Source organism: Syzygium oleosum, unplaced genomic scaffold (genome assembly GCF_021117445.2).
Source record: "Syzygium oleosum isolate NSW1041296 unplaced genomic scaffold, Sole_v2.1 Sole_v2.19, whole genome shotgun sequence".
In the NCBI taxonomy this organism is placed as follows: domain Eukaryota; kingdom Viridiplantae; phylum Streptophyta; class Magnoliopsida; order Myrtales; family Myrtaceae; genus Syzygium; species Syzygium oleosum.
Window position 1 is genome coordinate 6,866,575 of NW_026607503.1, and position 22,541 is coordinate 6,889,115.

Below are 22,541 nucleotides of genomic sequence, written 5' to 3' on the forward strand. Positions count from 1 at the left end.
TATCCTACTTCGCTATACAAAAGAGGGGCACACAAAATATGGGGTAACTTGACCCGTCCTCCATCCCCGAGATACCCTGGTAGCGTCTCCAATCAATCACGGTCGCGGATCTGAAAATAGTTATATAATAACCGTGAGAACGAGTCTCAATAAGCAACCCCCTATACCCCACATAGGCCAATGCGTACCCAGACAAGTCGTACATGCAATCTACCCCATAACATATAAAATTTCGCATCATTGAACTTACCTTTTCATCAAGCCCATGCCAACTCTGCACGTTAGTCACAACGTGATAATGCGATAATAGTAATTTAATAACACATCACAATCGCTCAAACACCAACCACACTTGCACTCAATCAATCCAATTAACTCAACCACACATCCAACCAGCCAATTCAATCACACGCTCAACCAGTCAATTCAATCACACTCAAATCGCATGCATGGCCGAATATCTTTCTCACGACTGCGCCCTGCGCCTCGGGTCCATTCTCACTTGCCCGCTCTGCGCGCTCAGGCCCATTTGGCACACCGGCCATTCATGCTTTCACACGGACCGCCGTCAACAAGTCCCAAGTCCGTAGCCCTCCGATCAATCCGGGCTTAATTCTAATGACCGACGTAAACAAGTCCCGGTCCAACACACCTTTAACGGGCCACCGTCAACACGTCTCAAGCCCACATCCATTTGGCACACCGGCCATTCATGCCTTCACACGGACCGCCGTCAACACGTCCCAAGTCCGTAGCCCTTCGATCAATCCGGGCTTATAATCGACAGGCATACACACGCCATTCAATTCAATCAATTTCACGCCAATTGCACCAAGCGATCCACATTCACAACTCAATTCAATTCATGACACGCCTCACCAACCCACAAACTCGACATTTAATCGGCCACATACGAAAATCCAAATGATGCATATAATCTCATCCAATCCAACTAACACAATTATATAATAATATGATTAACTTAAACCGTGCCCTAACCGTTCTAAATCCGAGACAAGTCTATAAAATACCAAGGTACTAAGTAGGGTTTAGGAAGTCACTTACTTCAATTTGGCCCGGAAAAAATCCGCACGGGCTCAAAACGGGCCGGATGAACAGTAACGGCTAGGGCGCGGGGCTCGGCCACGGCTCGGCACAAGGCCCGGCGACTCGGCCACGGCCCGGGCCAGTCCGGCCACGGCCCGGGACGCTCGGGCGACGGTGACGACAACGGCGGTTGGGCTGTCCCGGTGAGCACGGCGGCTGCAAGTGGCTGGACAGGGTCGCTAGAGGCTGGGTGGTGGCGGACGGAGCAGCGGCGGCGGCCGGAATGGCGGCGCGCGACGGCTGGGCGAGGCGGCGCCGGGGAGAGCCCAAAACAGGGGAGGTGTCGGGGAGGAAGAAAAACAGGGGAAGGGAGGTGGTGGCGGCCAAGGGGAGCGGCGGGCGGCGGAGGTGGGCGAGAGGCCGGGTGGCGGAGGCGGAGCGGACAGCGGCCCGGAACAGCGGCTCGCGGCGGCGCGAAGCCAAGGGCCGAAACAGGGGAAGGCGCCGGGGGAGAGAGAAACAGGGGGAGAGGAGGTCACACGGCGGTCAGAGGCGGCACGGCGGCGCCGCGGGTGGCCGGGCGACGGAGGATAGGCCGGTGGACAGGCCCGAGCTGCTTGTCCGGGCCGCGGCGGACGCACGGCGGCAAGTTCTTTGCTCGCGTGCGGCGGCAGGGCGGGGGCCAGCGACCGAGCTTGAAGCGGGGCCGGCGGCGGCGGTCGCGGGCGGCGGCCGGCGCGCGGCTCGGTCGGGCGGCAGCGGCGCGAGAGCGGACGGCGGGCGATGGATCAGGGTAGTCCGGTGAACGGCGGCGTCGGCCGGCAAAGAAGAAACGAGGAAGCAAGAGCAGCGCGGGAAGAAGAAGAAGATGAAGAAGAAGAAGAAGAAGAAGAAGGAAAAAAAAAGAAAAAGAAGAAAAGGAAGAGAGAGAGAGGAGAGTGGATAGGTCTGACTGGGGGAAAAAGGGGACAGACGTGCGCATGGGGGAGGTGACTGGGGGGAGAGAGAGAGAGAGAGAGAAGAGAGAGAACAAAAGTCCAAATAATCATTGCGATCCAACGGCCCACATTTAAAATCGAAAACGATCCAACAGTCCAAATTAATCCTGGAATATAATAAGGGACAAAGGCCAAATTAATTAAATCAAACTACCCCGAGGGAGGTCTACTAGTCCAAATTCGCACCCTGTCAAAAATCCACTTTTCACATATCTCGGGCAATATCGAGGCTGGCCACAATAATATCGACACCGTCCAATTAAATTCGTCCCGGAACTCCGAGAAATTTGACACTAAAGTTTGGGCTCTAAATAACGGCAAAATTCGATCGAATGTGATTCTAGCGAAATCTCAAATTTAAAAACAATAACCGGGAGTGATCAGTTCCCGGGCGAGATTTTACTATAAGCACACTGACGAATTACACGTTTTATAAATCCCAAAAATAGGTCGAAATTCGGAATATCATAGTTACATCAGCAATGACCTTCCATAATTATATACGAAGAAATGCCGTCAATGATAGACATTTTGCAAGAGCATATTTGGATCCCAATTATGGATATTCAATTGATCTTGATGATGTAAATGATGGGGCTAGTGCTTCAAATGATAATTTAATTTCTGACATGGCACGTTCACGTGATCAAATAGCTATAAGTTTAGTAAATACTTAAGGATGCTTGTAAATTTCAATGATAATCTATTTTTTCCTCGATGCATATGTGACAATGTTTATTATAATGAAATTACTCTCTTTTTAACTTTGATGTGGTTTATTTATTTATGAATTTGTTAATATATCTCTTTTACATTACTCTAAACGCGAAAATATAAAAGTTACAATCATTATTTTTTTCAATTTTAAACAAATCAAAATTAAAAAACTTAAATTGGTCAAACCAAAAGACTTCCCCAAATATATGTTTACCAAACAGTATTTCTCCAAAGTTGCTTCTCAAGGCACTTTGCAATTACAGTTTACCAAACAGTCTTTGCATTTTACCAAAACCCTCTAAACTAAAGGCCTTTGCTTTTCTTCAAAGGCTTTCCCCAAAAGCCTTCCCAAATGCAGCCCCCCCCTCTCTCTCTCTCTCTCTCTCTCTCTCTCTCTCTCTCTCTCTCTCTCTCTCTCACACACACACACACACACACAGAGCTCTTGAGCTTCTCATCATCGCTTGAAATGATCCAGCACTAGCTAAATCAATCTCTGTCAACCGGAGAGAACTCAGTGGCAGTCGGCGATAGATTCAATGACGGAGTTGGTGGACGCGATTGAGTGTTTTTGGTAACTGACGACGATGGTGGAGAGTCTCTTGGTTTTGGTTTGGATTGAGATGGTTGATGTTGATCTTAGCTTGAAGATAGATATGAATGGCGCAATCATGCTTAGATCAGTGTGAAGAAAATTTCGGAGAGAAAAAAGGATTTTTGATAGTCATCTTCAGGCCCGTTTGGTTTGACTTTGGGGGAATGCCCTTGACAAAATGCAAAGGCCTTTGGGCTAAAGGGTTTTTGAAAATGCAAGTAGTTTTTGGCAAGTGTATTTTAAAATCACATTTGAAAGCAATTTTGGCCTAAATACTGTTTGGTAAAAACTATATTTTGTAAAGGGCTTTTGCTAATATTTAAAAACAAAAAAACAAAAAGCTTGAGGTGGAGCTTAGCCACCGCCATCGGCTAGATCTGGTCGTCGGCCAACCGCCAATGGCCAGATCTGGTTGCCGACTAGCCTCGCCTGACCTCAGGTGAGACGGCCTGAGGTCGCGCAACCTCAAGCGTCGCTTGGGTCGCGCACAGGCAACACCTGAGTTTCGGCAACCGTCACTCGTGGTCGTGCTAGCCCTTAGGCGGTGGTCGCCGGCCGCCGGACCTGCTGCTTGAGGAAGATGAATAGTGCGATGAACAGCAAACTTGCATTCCGAAAATGTAACTTGCCAAAATACCTCTGGACCTGCCTTAGGCTAAAGGCCTTTAGAGTCCTTTGGAAATGCAATTGCATTTCCCCAAAGTGCTCCAAAAAAATTGCCAAACGCAAATGTGTTTAACCAAGGGACTTTAGAGTCCCAATGCTCATTTCAAATGCTGAACCAAACGGGCCATTCATCCGCTTTCACCTGCAATATCACCATTCCTGACCACCATAGCAAGGGTTTGTCCACCATCTACAATGATCAGAGTTCATACATGCCTGAGAGTGGATCCACATAGAGAAAAAATGCAAGAAAGTGAGAGAAGCTTCGACATTCCTCTCTCCATTAATTTGGAAATTGCTTCATGGGGGCATAGATGAATTCAATGAAGAGAGAGAAAGTGAGACCAGGACGAGCCAAGTGTCGTGCATTGAGTGGTTCGGGACCCGTGGAGTTCCTGGACCACCTAATATTTTCTCCCCTATAAATAGCCTTCCAATCTTCAAACTTCCAACAAATTTGTTGGACTCACTTCCCTGCTCGACAAACCTACAAAATGCACGTCCAGTCTATCATCATGGATGTCTTTCATGCATGTAAGAGTCAATTTCCATGTCATTGACGCATCTTACGATCGAAACTCACATCACTGACACATGCACATTCAATCATTGGATATTCATTCACTCTGCTTTTAAATCTTCTATCATATGTCTATTTTAGTTAATATTAACTTTAAAATTTCAGACTGCATTTTGCAGGTCCAACTAAGCAAGTATCATTACTCGGTCTTTTCTATAAGCTCAATAGATAACAACCCCAAATATTGTAAATGCAAAATTTCTTCATGGTAATAACAAAAAGGAGAATAAATATTCTTAAAAACAAGTTTACCGGTATATATCTGTGCAAAACGGGTGCCAAGCAACTAGTTTATTAGGCTATATAGGGCCCAAAAAGTGCGAAATCCAAATTGGACGGCCCACACTTAGAGAGCTAGCCTTTCACCCACACTACACTACAGATACAAAGTAACAATCCTTGCAAAAACGCAAAACACAATTTACTTTCAACTTAGACATCGGAAGGTCCTCCTGAGATGCACCAAAATTGGTGCTTTAATTTCCTAGCAAAGCAAGGAACTTATCGCTACTAGCATACATGCACTCAAATCTTCAGAACCAATAAATAACTTTGAATTTTCCTAATAAAATTGGAAAGACTCACCGAGTCTTCAAAGCCAATTTTGCTTTGTGGGTTAGGCTTGAATGGGTCACAAATCCTTTTAGTCTACTTCTTTGAGAAAAGTACCAAAAAAGTCATAGACCTATTGTACTGGTATCAATTCAGTCCTAAACTTTTCAATTGGACCAATATAATCCTAAACATTTTCATATTTGTACTAATTCAGTCCATCCATCCTCGCCCAGATCAGGCGAGGGTCGTTGGCCCTCGCTTGTGGCTGACGATCGCCGGCCAACCAATTCTGGAAAAGGAAAAAAGAAATAAAAGAAAAGAGAAAAAAAGATAAAAAGATAAAAAATTTTGAAAAAAACTATTAAAAATTATTAAATTTATCCACGTCAGCGCCGGCGATATCACGTAAGACTGCCGGCGTCCACGTCAGCGATTTCCGACCTAAATTAACCGGATGAACTGAATTGGTATAAATGTAAAAATATTTAGAACTAAATTGATCCAATTAAAATATTTAAGACTGAATTTATATTTTTTTTTCTAGGAAGACTGAATTTATATTAATACAATAAGTTTATGATTTTTTTTTTTGGTACTTTTAGGGCCCGTTTGGTAACGTGCCAAATAGTGAAAATTTCTGTTCTTTTGTTCCCAGAAATAGTTTGGGAACAGAAATGCGTTTGGTAAACTTTTTGTTCCTCGGCACATTTTTGCAAAAATTTGTGCCGAGAAACAGTTTTGGAAGAGAAACAAGAAGTAAAAAAAAGTTGCTTCTTGTTTCTCGGCACAATTTTGAGAATCAGTTTTTTTTCTTTTTTTTCTTTTTTTTCATTTCTTATTTTGTGTGTTGTTCTTCCTGGCTGAGCCGGCCGCCGGTCGCCGGTCTCCGGCGGCCGGCGACCGGCCACAGCCCAGAGGCCGGCGAGGGCGTCACGGCCCTCGCCGGCGAGGGTCGCCTCGCTGCGAGGCGCGGGGCCGGACCTCGCCGCCCGGGCGAGGCGGCCTCGCCCAGATCGAGCGAGGCCGAGCCTCGCCGTCCGTCGCGACGGCGAGGTCGGCTCGCCGCAGACGGCGAGGCTCGGCCTCGCCAGATCCGGCGAGGCCGAGGCCTCGCCGTGGGTCGCGACGGCGAGGCTCGGCTCGCCAGATCTCGGCGAGGCCGAGGCCTCGCCGTGGGTCGCGACGGCGAGGCTCGGCTCGCCGGATCCGGGCGAGGCCGAGCCTCGCCGTCTCCGGGCGAGGCCGCTCGCCCGGGCGGCGAGGGTCCGCCCTCGCCCTCGCCTGTGAGGCGACCCTCGCCGGCGAGGCGACCTCGCCTCCGCCGGCCGCCGGCGAGGTCCGTGATGCCCTCGCGGCCGGGCAGGCGTGGCCGCGCCGCGACGCGACCGGCCATGGCCAAAGAAGAAAGTAGAAAAAAAATTTAAACAATTCAAAATATTATTAAAATATTATTTGGGAACGTAAATTTTGTGTAGTTACCAAACGCATTTCTGTTCTTTTCTACTCTAGGAATAGAAATTTTGGACATTTATCAAACGCCTTTAAATACTCGGAAATTGTTTCAAGACAAAATAAAAAATCATTTACGTTCGAAAATACCTGCAAGCAACGGTATTCATGCGCACCCTTACCTGCCTTCCTTCGCACCGGTCTTCACAGGCCGACACTTCCCTTTTGATGCGACGTCCTAGAAAAAACCCTCGGCCTTACCACTGGGCCCCGAAAAGAAGAAGTTTTTTCTCTCGACCCTCTCTTCTTCATCCTCTGGTTAATTCGCCACATCGATCTTCATGGTGATGTTGTAGATCTCTCTCGTTGACGAAACCCGGTTTCCCAGTTCGTGCATTGGATCTCGAGGCCAAGCTTCCACCAGCAACGCTCGGCAGGTCTTGGTTTTGGTTGGGTCGTGTGATATTTTCGCCGATCTAAGAGTGAGTCTTGAAGTTTGCGAATTTTGTCCCTGATCCGATCTTGGTTTTCTGCATTTACTGTCTCTTTGCTTGACTTTTTTGGGTTTCCTGTGTTAACTTCGTTGATTTCCTCGGTTTTCTTGATTGACCCACTTCAAGATTGGCGCTATCTTGATTTCTAATATGATGATTATGTTGACTGAATTGGGTCTGCTCGTGTTTTTAATTATTAGATCAGATCTTAGATAGTGGTTGATGGCGGTTTCTGGTAACCCCTCGGTCTGAGACGCCTAGGAGCTATGAGTCCGATGCTCAAACTTTTCTGGGTCAGATGTGGTTATATGATCTCAAACCAATTACCTCCGTATACGATTCTTGCAGTCATATTGATTTGATAGATTCGCGGACGACTGAATTTGTTTGTTTTTAGCCGTGCTTTGGTTTTTATTGGCGGATATGATCTGATAACCTTGGCCTTTATGCTGCAGTTGGTGAACGAGCTGCTCTGTTATTGTCGAGATGTCGACGTATGACGAAGTTCTGAAGGCGGTCTTTCCTTTTCTGGATGGCACAGACCTGGCTTCTTGTATGGTTGTGTGTAAGCAGTGGAGAGAGATAGCCAGAGATGATTACTTTTGGAAGTGCCTATGTGCCAGAAGATGGCCTTCGATTTGCAAACGACCAAACTCCTTTAGGGTAACCTACTACGAACTATATCAAACATTCCACAAACGCCAGCAACGGAAAGCACTTCTTCCCCCGCGACTTTGCTTCGAGTACTTGGAATTCTTTATTGACATATGGACTGAGGATAAATTGATCTTCTCAGAAGTGGTCCCAGGCCCTACCCTTGAGGCCGGAATAAAGAACCCACCTTCCGGAGTGAGTGAAGGGATTAGGCTTCACCTAGAGTGTCCTCAGTACAAGTTGACAATACCTGTAGATCCGAGATTCACTGTGGCTTTCAGCCAAAACCTGACTGTTTCGGTGCTCGTAAGACGCAAGGATTCTAATAGAGTTGCTTGCATCATCAATAAGTCAACTTTTGGCTATACAGATCGAACATCAAATAGGTTCATGGCATTTGAATACCTCGACTTTTCTCCTCTCTATCCTTTCATTTCTAATACTCGAGCATGGATTTCTTTGCTTTTTATGGACAAGGATCAAAATGAGGGTGTCATTGATGTTTTTGGTATCGAAGTGGACTTCTGTGATGCTGCAAACTCCAAGGAAGAGGTACTCTGGCTAATAGACATGCTTGATTGGAAATAAGGGACCGATGCATTGAAAGCAGAATAGTGGCTAAACTTGTTCATTAATATGTATTTCTGTATACCAGCAAGTATTTAGTGGCTGCACCTGGTACTGAGTACAAGGTATATTTATGGGATTTGCCTTCTGTCAATGCTACAGTTAGCTGGACTGATGGGGACTTCATGTCATCTGTTGTAGATAGTCTCTGTCCAATTTCAATAAAAATGTACATCTGTCAATGTCAACTTTCGAATTTTGTTGCTTCTTTACTATTTAGTCTGGCATTGAAATAGCCAGAGAATATGAATGATTTATGTCTTTTGCGTTAACGTTTCAAACATGAACATTTTACACTAGACTAATCTTCTCAGATGTTTAGTTTTTCTTTTAACAGCAATTTTATTATGTCACATTGGATTTTTTTTTTCTTTGTAATCCTTGCATACTGAGATAATTATTAGGACTATAAATAGGGCACAAACTATTTTTGGAGGGTTAAAGCACAGCAGTTTCCCCTGGCTTCTGGTATCTCGAATGCCAATAGTTCTTTACTGAGCTGAAGGTCCTCTTTTATACCTGCTCGCCTACTGATTTTGTTTTGCTTTGCAATCTGTTTTTTCCACTATTCCCCAAGTTTGGAAGAATTGTTGGAAGACAATGTTCATTTTCAATGCTTGTCGTGTAACTGTATTCCATTTTTCAATAGGTTCACTTGCCATTTTTCTCTTCTTTGTTGGGTCTTCCTTCTTGTGCATTATAGTGTGACACACTGATGTTTGCCATTCCACTTTCCTCAATTGTTTCTTCATGTGATCTCAGAGTCAAGCCCATAGCATTTGGTCTTGTCTTCCGAGCAATCGATGGTGTTAGATAAATGGATCAATTCTTCGGTTATATATGTCGGTAGTCTCTCTCTCTCTCTCTCTCTCTCTCTCTCTCAAAGTTTCGTCCAGGAGAAGGTATTCTACTTGTGTACATGAAAAGAAATTATTTATTGCTTTGATCATTATGTCAAGTTTTTTTTTGGTCAAAATTATGCGAAGTTATTGGTGTGTCTTTTATTGATAGTGCACTTTCTGGTTCTCTCAATTCATTCTTTCTCCATTTGTTTCATTTTTCTTTTGAAGTTTGGTTTGTAACTTTGACCTCCTTCTGCATGCTATGCCCTACATGCCTCTATGGATATATGTAGGCTCTATCCCTTTCGTATGGATCTGGTTTTCTTGGATTCGGAGGTAGCATTAATGACTCTGTATGTTCTCTTTAAAAATATGTTTTTCCGATGATTATTCTCTCAGTCTCTTGAAATTTGATAGTTGAACCATGATTGACAAATCGGGAATGGTTTTTGATTTGTTTTCTAGTTTCCCTTTTATCTGCTAGCCGTTAGGCTAATTATCAAGATACTTGTAGTCTCTCTTTGGACTGTCATGCCATGAGCAAGTGCTATCTTTAGTCCTTTGGGGAATTCAATAATGTATCCTGTGGCACCACCATGCTTCATGAATTCTTATTAGGAAACTTGCAATGACAACTCAATAACTATCATGGCTTCAAAAAATGAAACATGAGAAGGTAGAAGTTTTGGATGAGTGTATATGATGCTTCTCCCACCAAGCTTCTAGGCAGAAACTTCTCCGAATGAAGGGATTTAAGGTGTTTCCATCAAATTTTGCTGCCAACGAGCCTGATTGAGTGAATCTAGCTAAATTAAATTGCTTGTAGTCCACTCTTAGCAGTCAACCGTCGTCAGATTTTCCTGATTTTTATTTCTATTATTCCCAATCCTCTTTTTTCAGCAAATATACCTTGGATTGTCCTGTTTCTTCAAATTTAGTGTCAGAATGCGCATGTTTTTGCTTCAACTACTATGAATTTCTCACTTCATGCTTGTGAAGATCACAACCCAAATTTTGAGGAATCACACTCATTATGCTCTTTCATCTGGTTTGATTTCCTGGAATGTGTGTTATTCTTCTGCTGTGATATCGAATGCTTGTGAGTTTCCTGGATGGAGATATTAACTGATATCCCTGTTGCCGCTTCTAAACCTTTTTAATCTGTCTCCCGAGCTTGGTCGTGGAAGGAGGTTTTTAAAATTTCTCAACCATTAATAAATGAGGGAGTTGAATGATGGGATTCATGTGTTGTTGGACAATTGCTTGGTCCTTGAGTTCATGTTGGTTGGATTCATTCTTAGCCAATTGAGTCAAGATGGCCCTTTAGAAGTGATTAAATGGGAAATTAGTTTGTTATATTTCTAGACTTCCTAGTTCTGCAGTTACTGATTGGATTTAAGCAATTGGAGAATGCACATTAACTATCAACAATTTTTTTACTTTTGAAACCTACTAGATTGTTGTAAAATTCTGTGTGGATCTTACTAAAGAAATTGCTTATAGGAATATATACTGCTTCTGCAGTTGGTTGCATTGCTAGTGCAGTGCCAACCGAGCACTCGGCCTGGTGGTTAAGGGTTTGGGGGTGTTGGGCCGAGTTGTTTAGGGTCCATGTTTTTTGTACTAGAAACCAAAAGCAAAGTCAAATCTTTCAAGCAAAACACCTTTGCATTTTGATAGATCCAGGTTAGATGATGCAATATTGTATGTTGAAGAGGTATCTGGATCTGAACTCGTTGTAGAATTCCTGTGAGTTTATAGCATGGTTCTTCCAATGAAGTCGAATGTCTCTGGAAACCTTTGCAGAATTTTCTGTACCTCTCGATTCTCAAACAAAGATCTGATGGGGACATTTCAAAGCTGAGTGTGAATAAACCTTATTCAGTTTTATGATGTACTTGATGGGATGCTTGATTTAGAGGAGAAAGTGATTGTTCGAAATTATGATCTCCCTGTTTCATCTTCATCTAAATTTCTAACAGGTTTTCTGCACTTATTCAGTCTAATGTTTCTGGCATTTTATGGATGAAGCTAATTCTTCTGCTACTTCATCATTTGGCTTGTCCTTCGCTTGGTTCTCATTCTGGTGATTTTATGCGGAAATCTGTTGCTTTTCTTCATTCTCTGAATTCTTCTAAAGCACTAAGAGGTATGCTGCTTTTTTTTCTTTTTAGGGAGGCCAGATGAATATAAGTCTACTGGTTTTGAGTGTTAAAACCTGCTGGTTCTCCTGCAACAATCTCTGTCCTTGTCTCGTGTCTTCGCTTGAGATATCAGGCATTTGATGGTCCTCGGTAACATTATGGTTGGATTTGTGGGTGTGTCCTGTTTGCATTCTTGCTTTGTTTGAATCTCAAGTAAGAGAAACTAATGCTGCTCCTATTCATCTAGCAGTATGAAAACATCTGATTTATTTTTGTCAATCTAATTCTTATTTCTGGATGATCCTGCATAGTAGCCATCTTCACATTTTGCTCCATTACAACCAAGAAAGTTTAGGGTCCGTTTGATTCGAAGGAAATATGTTTCTAGAAAATTGTTTTTCGAATTTTGAGTGTTTGGATGACGGAAACTTTATCGATTTATAGAAAACGTTTTTTTTTTTTTGGGTCGAAACGTAAAACGTTTTGCATGAGTTGAAAATAACAAGCGATTGGGGTTAATTATTGTTCTCTTTTAGCAAAAAAGAAATCATTTTCCCTAGGCCACCATAAAAAATATTTTCCTTTGTCATGATTTATGAAGTTTTCAGTTAAACAAACGAATCTTTAATCATGGTTCCACTTTCTTTACGTTATGATGTGGTTGAATTATGCTATATGTGAGTTGCTATCTACATATAAAGGCTCGATTCAGCAATCAAATCTTTTTCATGTAGAATCATCTAATGACAATCTAAAATTGGGTTGCATAGATGTCAGAAAACCGACGTGGATTCTATTGAAATAAATGATAACTTAAAAGGTACGCGTCAAGAAAATTGGGATTCAATTTCCCTTGCAATTAGGGCTAAGAGTTTTTTTTTTAGTCAATTTCAAGCTAATTTCTCAATTAAGGGGAATTTTCGAATATGTGCACTAAAACTGCGTATTTTGAATTTGATGTCCAAAGTTTGAGAAATATTTCCTCGACAACCAGGTTGGCAAAAGTTTATTGTCAAAAAAGGGATGGAAATATTTCCTCGCAAATAAGGGCCTGTTTTGTTCGGTATTTGGGGAAAGCCTTTAGCCAAATGCAAAGCCATTTAGCACAAATAGCTTTGGGGAAATGTAAGACTGTTTGGCAAACTGTAATTGAAAAGTGCTTTGGGGAAATGCAAGCTGTTTGGTAAACATATATTTGGAAAGTCCTTTGGTGTGACCAATTCAAGTTTTTTTAATTTTAATTGTTTAAAATTGAAGTAAAAAAAAAACAATGATGGCAACTTTTATATTTTCGCATCGAGAATAATGTAATAGAAATATATTAACAAATTTTAAAAAAAAAAAGTCATTTCATTATAATAAACATAATCACATGTCCTTAAGAATGAAATACATTATCCTTAAATATTACAAACATCCTTAACGACTTTGTAAATTCATGACTATTTCATCACGTAAACGTACCATGTTAGAAGATACATTATCATTTAAATCACTCATCTCCTCATTTATATCATCGTGATCAACTGAATATCCATAATCGGGATCCAATTCTGCACTTTCAAAATCCATATTGATCACGGCATTTCTTCGTATATAATTGTGCAAAGCCATTGTCGCTATGACAATTTGCACTTGCTTTTCATACAGATAACTTGGCATATTTGTCAGAATCTTTCACTTATTTTTTAATACACAAAAGGCTCACTTAATTACTGAGCGTAGAGAGGAATGGGCACAATTGAACACTTCTCGATACCTCGTTGGTGTAGGACCTTGTCGAAACTCTAGCAAATGATATTCAACATCTTTATATGGCCCCAAATAACCCGTGAGATTTGGATATCCAGCATCTACTAAATAATATTTACCTACATAAATATAATGAAAATTTAATCAATATATGCCACATAGATACATATGTATGTACCTAAACAATTAATTAACGAACCTAGAGGAGGATGAGGAAATTGTGCATCATGCCTTCCAGTGGCTTCATAGAAGATACGGGTATCATGAGCTTGTCCCTCCCAACCGGCGCAAGCATAGATAAATTCCATGTTAAAATTACATAAGGCTAACACATTTTGAGTCATCGTTCCTTTTCGACTAATAAAACGAATTTGATCGTACGTGGGTACCACCACTGGGATATACGTACTATCCATAGCTCCAATACAATCCTAAAAACAAAAAACGAAATATTACGTGATTTACATTTAGTTTTTCCTTTATATTGTACAATAGTAACTTACCTTAAAATATTGATAAAATCGACGGTCTTTCTTGATCTTCTTTGGAACTTCCTTAAATTGCTTATCAGTTGGTTGGATCAAATCTTTTCCCATATCACATACTTTATCTAAAACTAAGCTAAAGTGCCTACTTATGGTTTCCTCGTAGCGTTGAAAGCGCTCCTGTGCTAACCTATTACATATACCATATCCCAAAATATGAAGGAACATACCAACCATTTTTGCAACATCAGTATTCCTAGATCCTTGAGGACCATAGCGTGTTATCAAGTCATGCGTTAAATTATTAAATACATCCCTATGCATTCTAAACATGCACCTTATCGAATAAACTTCTTCGCCCATCAACTCTCTTAACCATGCATAACCTATATACGATGAGGTCATGCAAGGTTCTTTGCAAAAGTACATTGCTTAATAACCAATTGAAGCTACTGCGACTGAGACGAGATCCCAATATTCATTTTCCTCTTTTTCATGATTTTCCCTTTCAAGAGAACCATCCATAACTGCTTAAAGTAACAATATATAGAGGTATTAGAGTATAAGGGAAACAATGAACAATCTTGATCATCCATCAAGAGAAACAATATCAACCATCATATATATGCAAATTAAACCACATAAAGAGAACATCAACAAAAAACAGTTCTCAAATTAAAACATAAATAGAAATTAGGTTCACACGTAATGCAAATAGAGGTCTCACGTGAAAACAAAGTAGCATGCCAAAGAGTTCAAATAAGATGCTAACATCCTAGCTATGACTCTCTTCAAACTCATACTTGATATACTTGACTTTTAGTGCGTCACTCTTCAAGCTCATGAAGACCTGCCTATTGTCTTTTTTTTCCTTAAAATGAGAGATTGCAAAAAAGTACAACTTTTCATCTTGCACAATTTCAGGTATGGTATCCAACATATCTATGAGGTCCTTATAAGGACCATATCCCTTATTTGCTTGAGATAATGCAGTAGCAACGCTCCTTTGGTCAACAGCAAAACAAAGCCTGTTAATTTGCGTTCCAAGCTGTTGTGCCGTGGTCAATCTCTTTTCTTTCTTTCCTTGAGCTTGCCTCATTAAAGTATCCGCAGCTATTTATGGCTCTGAGTTCCAATTGGTTCAACGGTTTCATCCGCATGAGACTCCAAATTTTCATCAGTAGATCCTACACCATCACCGATACTAGGTTGTGTAACCTCAACAACATCCTCATCAATACATAGACCTTGCCTAGGATTCCATCTAATTCCTCCATTAGCAACTGTATCTCTTAACATCCTATCTAACAAAGCTACAAGATCACGATGTATACATGTCATCCTAAAAATCTTAAGCTTAGGATTGGCCTGTTGTAAACTAAACACAAAAGTAAAAGAGAAAGAGATAAAAACCTGAATTTTTTTCTCCCACCATTCATCACTCGCATTCCTTGAATCCCATCCTAGTCCTGTTTCATTATACACCATTGTCCTCCATTTTTTCCATTCTTCCTTAAGATTATCCCACTTACTCTTCATTTGATTTTTATCATATTTTTTACCTATTAGCTCCTCAAACTTGCTAATAACGACTGTCCATCCATCATTTTTATTGTTTACCGGACAATTGCCTTTTTCAATTTGTTCAACGTACAACTTACAAAAGGTTTCTACATCTTCCGAGCTCCAAAATGTCTTAATTGCCATCTGCTAGTAAAGTGACATGAACAAAATTGAGAGGCACAAACAAACAAGATTAATCATGAAGAGATTCAAATGAACACTACATTTCTTAACACACAAATAGCCGATTTTCCGAAGGCTATAGATGGCAAACCCCATCATCATGCAACCGTAGGATGCCAATGCATTTTTACGGATCCTCTTAAAAGCATTTTTATAGATAACTAGTTTCAACCGCATAAAAGTCATATATGCATTCTATAAAAATTAGGAATTGTATTCATCAATAATGAGTTATTGATAGATTCGTTCAACATTATGCCAACCCCGTAATCGCCCAGTCTCATCCAGGTAAGGTACTCACACAATCTCGTCCCATCCATTCCTTTTCTCAACATTCAGTGCATAACAACAACATAATACCCAAATGAAAAGGTTTGGTCAATATTCACAGTGCATCAACACAATATCCAATTAAAAACCCTTCGTTTCATAATTTCCTGCACAACATTCGGTGCATCATCACTTGCATAGCTTGATTTTTGCCCTAAAAATAGAGTCGTTCTCTCCATTAACAGAGCTTAAAGCTTGCAGGGATATAGAGTTGCAAAGGCGACTGATGAGAAGGCGACAACGAAGGGCAAAAACCTAAAAAACAGGGATTTATGGTGATTGGGAGGGAAATGAGGTGATCTTGGGAAATCGTTGCTAAACTATTGTAGGAGAATCAAGCTACGCAACAATTTCAGCTATTCGGCAACATTTCTTAACACACTAAAGCAGGAAATCAAAGAAACAAGAATGAAAGACCAGAGCGTAGCAAAAGTAGATCCACCAGAGAGAGAGGAACCTGTGGAGAGATGTGAGCGAGCGAATGGAACAGAGCAGTTGAGCGAGGCAAACAAGCTGGCGAGGCGAGGACAATGAGCGAGGTGAGGCGAGGTCGGCAAGTGAGGCGCGGCAAGTCGAGCGAGGGAGGTCGACGAGCGAGGTGAGAGAGCAAGGTGAAAGCATGTGGGAGTGTTGAGCGAATGAACAGAGTGAGGTGGGGGACAAAGAAATACAAGGGTTTCTATTTTTTAAAGGGGGCACAAGTGGGCTTTTGGTGAAATTTTGAGGGCAAAAAAGGCAACTGGCATATTTTCATTAATTGGTGGACTAGCATTCCGAGAATGCTGAAAGCTCAAGGCACCCTAGGACCAGCATTGAGCTTTCAGCATTCCCAAGGCCAACGTTTGGCCAAAGAGGTGGGAAAATAGTTTGCCAAGCACTCAAAAATTTCCCTAAGGGACTTTGGGCCTTCCCAAAGCTGAACCAAACACCTCCTAAGAGAAATAGTTTGGGATAATGACACAAACAGTCCCTGAACTTTGGTTCAATGTGCAATTTGGTCCCTGAATTTTTAATTTATTCAATATAGTATCTGAACTTTAGCCTAATGTTCAATGTGGTCTATGAACTTTTAATTTATTCAATGTAGTCCCTGAACTTTTGGTATATGTTCAATTTAATCCTTGAACTATATGAAAATGTATATAGTATAGTTCTTGAACTTGAATTAATGGATGGATTACATTGAACAATTTTATAAAGTTCAGGGACTATATTGAACATGTACCAAAAGTTCAGGGACCATATTGAACATTAGATTAAAATTCAAGGACTACATTGAACAAATTAAAAGTTCAGGGATCAAATTGCACATTGAGTTAAAGTTCAGGGACTGCTTGTGTCATTTTCTCAAATAGCTTGGATCATAAACCAAAGGCCAAATTCAGTTCGAGAGATGGAGAAATCTGGAAAGGGGATGAAAGTAGAGTCGGAATCACTAAGCCAAACTCGAGATTCTTAAGTTAAAGTGGGCGAATCATGGACAAGCCCACAGTTCACTACCCATATTTAGGTTCTGTTTATTTCACGGAAAACGAATGATTTGAATATTATCTTCCTAATCACGATTGTTTGTATCGCTTAAAATAATTAGTTAATAGAAAATGTTTTCATTATCGATAACAATTTATGTCTTGATATTTTCATAGACGATGAAAATATTTTCTGTTTATTCATTTTTGTAAGCAATACAAACAATCGTTTTTAAAAAAATATTTTTCAAATCATTCATTTTTCACAAAACAAACGGAGTCTTAAGAAAGATCACCCCACGATATCACGTCTTTGAAAATCAGAGAGCCCTAGGCTATCAAAGTAAGGATAAATAGCCTCAAGTTGATTATTTGCGGTAAGAGAGTTTCGATACCTATAAGCCATTATTCTGCTAATTACATTCTCTAAAAGGTCTAGCCTCAAAGGGTCCCCGAAAATCCACCACCAGGGGGGCCTTCTTCTCTGTGGTATGCAAAGTGCGTGGAGTCACATGAGCGGGTCAAATAAGGAATTCCTTCTCACTTAAGAAGGGGACGGAAGGGAGTTCAATTCCTTACCTTCTCTGGAGGGTCGGGGTGGGAACGCGTTAGTGAAGGAACAGGGTCTTAAAACTTGCACATGGCACATAGCATACAGTGGCTTGTAAAATAGAAATAGGATAGAACTAGAACTAAAGAAAAATCCCAAAGTGTTAACCGAGAAACTTATGAGAATCCGTATTTAGGACCAGGAGAAGGACAAATATACATGATTAATCTACCTCATGACACGTCGCCAACTTGGATCATCTAAAGGAAGGAGAAAACCGAGCACCTCCAATAGCTGGAAGCCAACCGCAATGGCGAGAGGAGAAATAATAGAGTGTAACGGATGCCGTCCGATGTGAACCCTTATGTAGAAACGCAATCTTCTATCAAACAGAAGTTGAACAAGCTTAAGAGATGGAAGAAATCCAATTAGATTTAGAGTGGTTCGACCATGCAAGCTTTTACGGCCTCAACAATGCCGAAACACACTATGAATTCCTTGAAATGTTACCTACTTATATAGGAAGTGTTGCTTCTACTCGAAGCTTTTGGAGTTGCTTCTACCAACTTGAGCACCCTTCGCAACACTACATCACTCTCTTTTCATATGACAAATATTCACACCGTCTACAAATATTTATAATCAGAAATCCCTCTTTTTTGCATGAGGGAATGCAACAGAATTCAATGCAACACAAAGAGAGTGCTCATGAGCTTAAACTTCACCAACAGCAGAAAGAGTGTCCGTGAGCTTCAAAGCATCTGTTGGAAGCTTTGTCTAATCATATGGCAGTTGATCTTTACCTTCTTTGGCCAACTAAACAAGCTTCCACACCATCCGAACGGCATTCTACGGAGTATCGGAAGCCATTTTCCAAAATAAAACACTCTGTTTTTGCAATCGGCTTGTCATCTTTGAGAAAATTGTCTAAAAAGTCCTAAATCTATTACACTTTTGCCAATTCAATCCTAAACCTTTTAAGTTTGCCAATTCAGTTCTAAACCTTTTGTAACATTCTGAAATTCGACTCATTTTCGGGATTTATGAAATGAATATATATATTCGATGCACTTTTAGTTAAATCTCACTCCGAATTGCTCACTCTTGAGAAGACTAACCGTTAGGGAATGGCTAGCTAGGAATCAAGTACGTGGACCTAAGAACTTGGTCATGGATCAACACTTCGATCATAAAGATTGACGAGGAAATATTTTGGGCCATTATAGGCCGATCCAAGGATAGTTATGGAACAATTCGCAAATGTTGTATAATTGGATCGCGGGTGATTCCGTTCGACCATTGTATGAATTTCGAACGATCCTAAACCTAATCCGAACGATCGCGTCAATTGGAACTAGTGATTGACCCTCGCAATTATATGACAACCGAGGTCACCATGGCTCGAGTAAAGCTTAGATGTGGCTCGATATCGAATTGGCTATGGATCGATACGCGTAACTTCTAAAAGCCGCCCGTTAGTTTGAGATACACTAAAGTCGCGATTGAATGGTTTTAGCCATGAATTAGAATCTGGAATGAGATGTCGAACTTTCAAGATTCCACAAAAATTTATCGGACATCGTCTCATCAAGCGTGGTCAATTATTAGATCGCTCGAAATTTTCGAAAAAGTGTAATTTGGACCGCTTATTGGAAAAGACATTTTACCCTCGAGGTTCATTTGAGACATTGAACGGCAACTTGGACTTTAGTATTTTCCCTCCAATGGCCGAATTTAATGGACCATTGTGCCCCTCCTCTCCTTTCTTATTTATTTTCTTGCCATTTGTTATTTTTGTGTATTTACTTGAAAGGAAATTTGAGAGCCAATAGATCTTGGAGTGGGGAACAAGTTGGATATTAGACCCTTGGATGATAGTGGGGTTGGTATTGGGGTTGTGTGAGTTAGTGGGGTTAGTAGATGTTCAATCACTCTTGTCTCTCTCTCCTTCATTCTCTCCCTCCCTTGCTCTCTCTTCATCTTTGGCTGACCCTCTCCCCCTCCACCTTGCCGTGACCAGCTCAGCCGCTCCAGCCACTGTTCAGTCGCCGAAGACACGCCGGAACCGCCGCCGACCGCCGCTTCTGCTCACCACCACCACCACCCTCTTTCACTCCCTCCTTCCTTCTCATTTTCGATCATCACCACCTCTAGCCGAGGCCAGCACCACCCTTCACCGTCACCACCACCTCGTGCTCGTCCCAATCGTGGCCCACCCATGACCAGCGCCGCCGCCAAGCCACCCGTCCGCCCGCCGGAGCAGCTGCTTGCTTGGCTTGGCTTTGCTTAGGATTCCTAGTAAGTGCTCCCTAAACCTTGGTTAGGATAATGGGTTACTAATGACATGTGTAAAGGCTGATTAAGGGCCGTTTAGAGGTGGTTTAGTGGCTGGATGAATTTGGTTGCTTGTTGGTTCTTGCTTGGTTGATTCCTGGTTTGGTTGCTGCTGTCCCTATATGTTTTGTTATTTTTGTGGAGACTTTTTGGGCCGAATCTGAAGTGGTGTTCTTCATAAAAGTTGTCCCTAACATCTCGAAGTATAATATAAATTAAATCTGAAATTTTTAGAGATCATTTAGGGTCATTCGGAAGTCCATTTTCGGACCGTCTCAAAACTGCCAGAATTACTGTTCGCCCGATCTTCTTGTCTTTCTGAATTTTTTTATAAATTTTTCTAGGCCTCTTTTCAACAAGCTTCCTTCACGAAAATTGTTAAGAACACTAGTTTCTATGACATATAAAAATTTCAAAACTTTATAAAGATATTTGGGTACTGATTGAGATGCATTTTGAAGACCGGGCGGCCTGTCCGAAAGGACTGATTTCTGTCTGACTTCGAGTGACAAAAAGAGGTGTTTACAGTCGGAACTGGGTTTCGTGGTCTCATGAAAAATGTTTATCAAGATGTTTCCTATGACATATCCTAAATTCATAATTTTTGGAGTTAAATTACTATTTATTTCGAAAAGATTCCGGTCGTTGTGCAGCCGCCCAGATTAACACCGGTTCTGTGCAAGTTGGGTTTTCGCTCTCTCGAGGACTATTCGATGTTATTGTTGCATATGAGAGGCGCTGCTTCTTGTTAGATGAGTACGGATTTAGTGGCATTTGACTAATCGAAAAGATGAGAATTGGTTTAAGTGCTTGAATGCTCGTGTGATTATATAATGCCCTGAGGCATCTTACGCGAGGATTTAACCCGTCTTGATGCATTTTATGCGAGACGATGCCCGATTTATCGGATGCCTGGTGAGGGCCCGGATGCCAATCACTGTGGAGGCCGGATTGATGCTCCTCATGGAATGCCGTCTTGATGCGTTTAACGCGCGACGTTGCCGTCGTCGACGTAGCGGGACGATACCCGATTACGGCGGAAGACCGATAACCTGATGCGTTTTACGTGAGTTCAGGGGAGCTCAAGGGGCCATTAATAATCTTGACCTAGTGAGTGCGATATACAGTATGGAATGCCATGTTTGAGACTAATGTTGGGCATGTCTAGATTATTAAGTGTGCTATGCATGTTCATGCATCGATTTAGGGTTGTTATGCTATATGAGTGTTTGCCATGTTGTGGTGGTTCTCTAACGTGCGAGGCTTGTGTATGTGCCAAGGCGAGGTAAGGGCGCTTGTGATTGATGTGGCACGTTGATTGATAGAATTGCATGTTTAGAACTGTCTAGAGGTACGCGCTAGCCTAAGCGAGGCTTAGGTAGTTACTTATTGAGATTTATTCTCATTGTTGTATCCCAAATATTTCAGACCCCTGACAATGAACCTGAATGTCCCATCGCAATGTTTTGGGGTACTCATGCATATGAAGCATATGTTGACGGAATACCCAGTGGGAGAAGATAGGGTTTACATTAGGCATGCTAGTTCTGTTTGGGTAGACGAAGGCGAGACCGTTTGGAAACCATATACCTTTATGGCTTGGTTCTACTGGGATTGAGACAAGCTATTTGATCTTCTTCAGGGATTTGATGTTCCCCCTGATGACGGAGTAGACGAGTGGGACCCCATGGAGATCCTTCCACTAGACGGAGTTGCTACTAGTCTGGACACCGGTCCTGAAGATTCGGATCCCGAGTCGGAACCTATGGAGTCTGACCCCGAGCCGAAGCCTGTTGAATCCGAACATGAGCCGTCCGATGACATGGCTGATCCGGGATCGCTTGAGTACTTCGAGTCCGATCCAGGGACGTCGCCTGGGTAGCATGGGGGTGACTGATAGGTTTAGAAATCCCGACTTTTGAGAAGCCCTCTTTTGATTAGAGGAGTTAGGCTAACTAACCACCTGACCCTTTTTGTTACACATGGTCCGCAGTTAGTTGCCTCACAGAAGGTTTGCAAGTGTATATGTGGTTACTGATGTTATGTTTATAAAAGTGTTTCATTGATGTGTATCAAATGTCTCTCTACTATCTTGTTTAATTGTATGTTGTATGGCGAGTTCGAGTTTGCTTCCGCTTGAGTTATCGATGTGATTCGATTGGGTCGGCGACAAGTCCTGGGATGTCACTTACCTAATGACCAAGGCGGGATATTGCATGCTCGTGGGGATCGGGGCGTGACATCCCCGTTCAATTGGTATCAGAGCAAGGTTAGCTCGATCCGAGTTTGGTCAAGACCTGAAGTGATAAGGAGAGATGACCTTTGGGGTAGTTGATTAAGGAGACCTGTCGTGATCACAAGTTAGAATGTTTCATGTATGCTCAATGATCGTATGCTTGCGATTGTTGGATGGTTTGTTGTTAGTATGCTATATTGCAGGCGTTGCAAGGATTAAGGTAAAATCGAAACTCCGTTAATTATGTGTTCCTCATGCTTGCTCTGTGGTT

At 41.8% G+C, this 22,541-nt stretch overlaps 1 protein-coding gene across 2 annotated transcripts; it reads left to right on the plus strand.

Moving 5' to 3' along the window:
* The first annotated feature begins 6,820 nt into the window (after window positions 1–6,820).
* Window positions 6,821–8,578, plus strand: LOC115674087 (F-box protein At5g39250). Of its 2 annotated transcripts, none has more exons than XM_056320102.1 (2): window positions 6,821–7,044; window positions 7,557–8,578. In XM_056320102.1, the coding sequence occupies exon 2, from the start codon at window positions 7,588–7,590 to the stop codon at window positions 8,341–8,343; it is 756 nt and encodes a 251-aa protein (XP_056176077.1). In that variant the 5' UTR covers window positions 6,821–7,044; window positions 7,557–7,587; the 3' UTR covers window positions 8,344–8,578. The 2 variants fall into 2 exon arrangements, with proteins under 2 accessions (XP_056176077.1, XP_030452277.1); XM_030596417.2 differs by having other exon boundaries at window positions 6,822–7,089.
* Window positions 8,579–22,541: the final 13,963 nt, after the last annotated feature.

What these genes read in the sequence shown, in the direction of transcription:
- LOC115674087 (XM_056320102.1), top strand. Translation starts at nt 7,588, where the DNA reads ATGTCGACGTATGACGAAGTTCTGAAGGCGGTCTTTCCTTTTCTGGAT.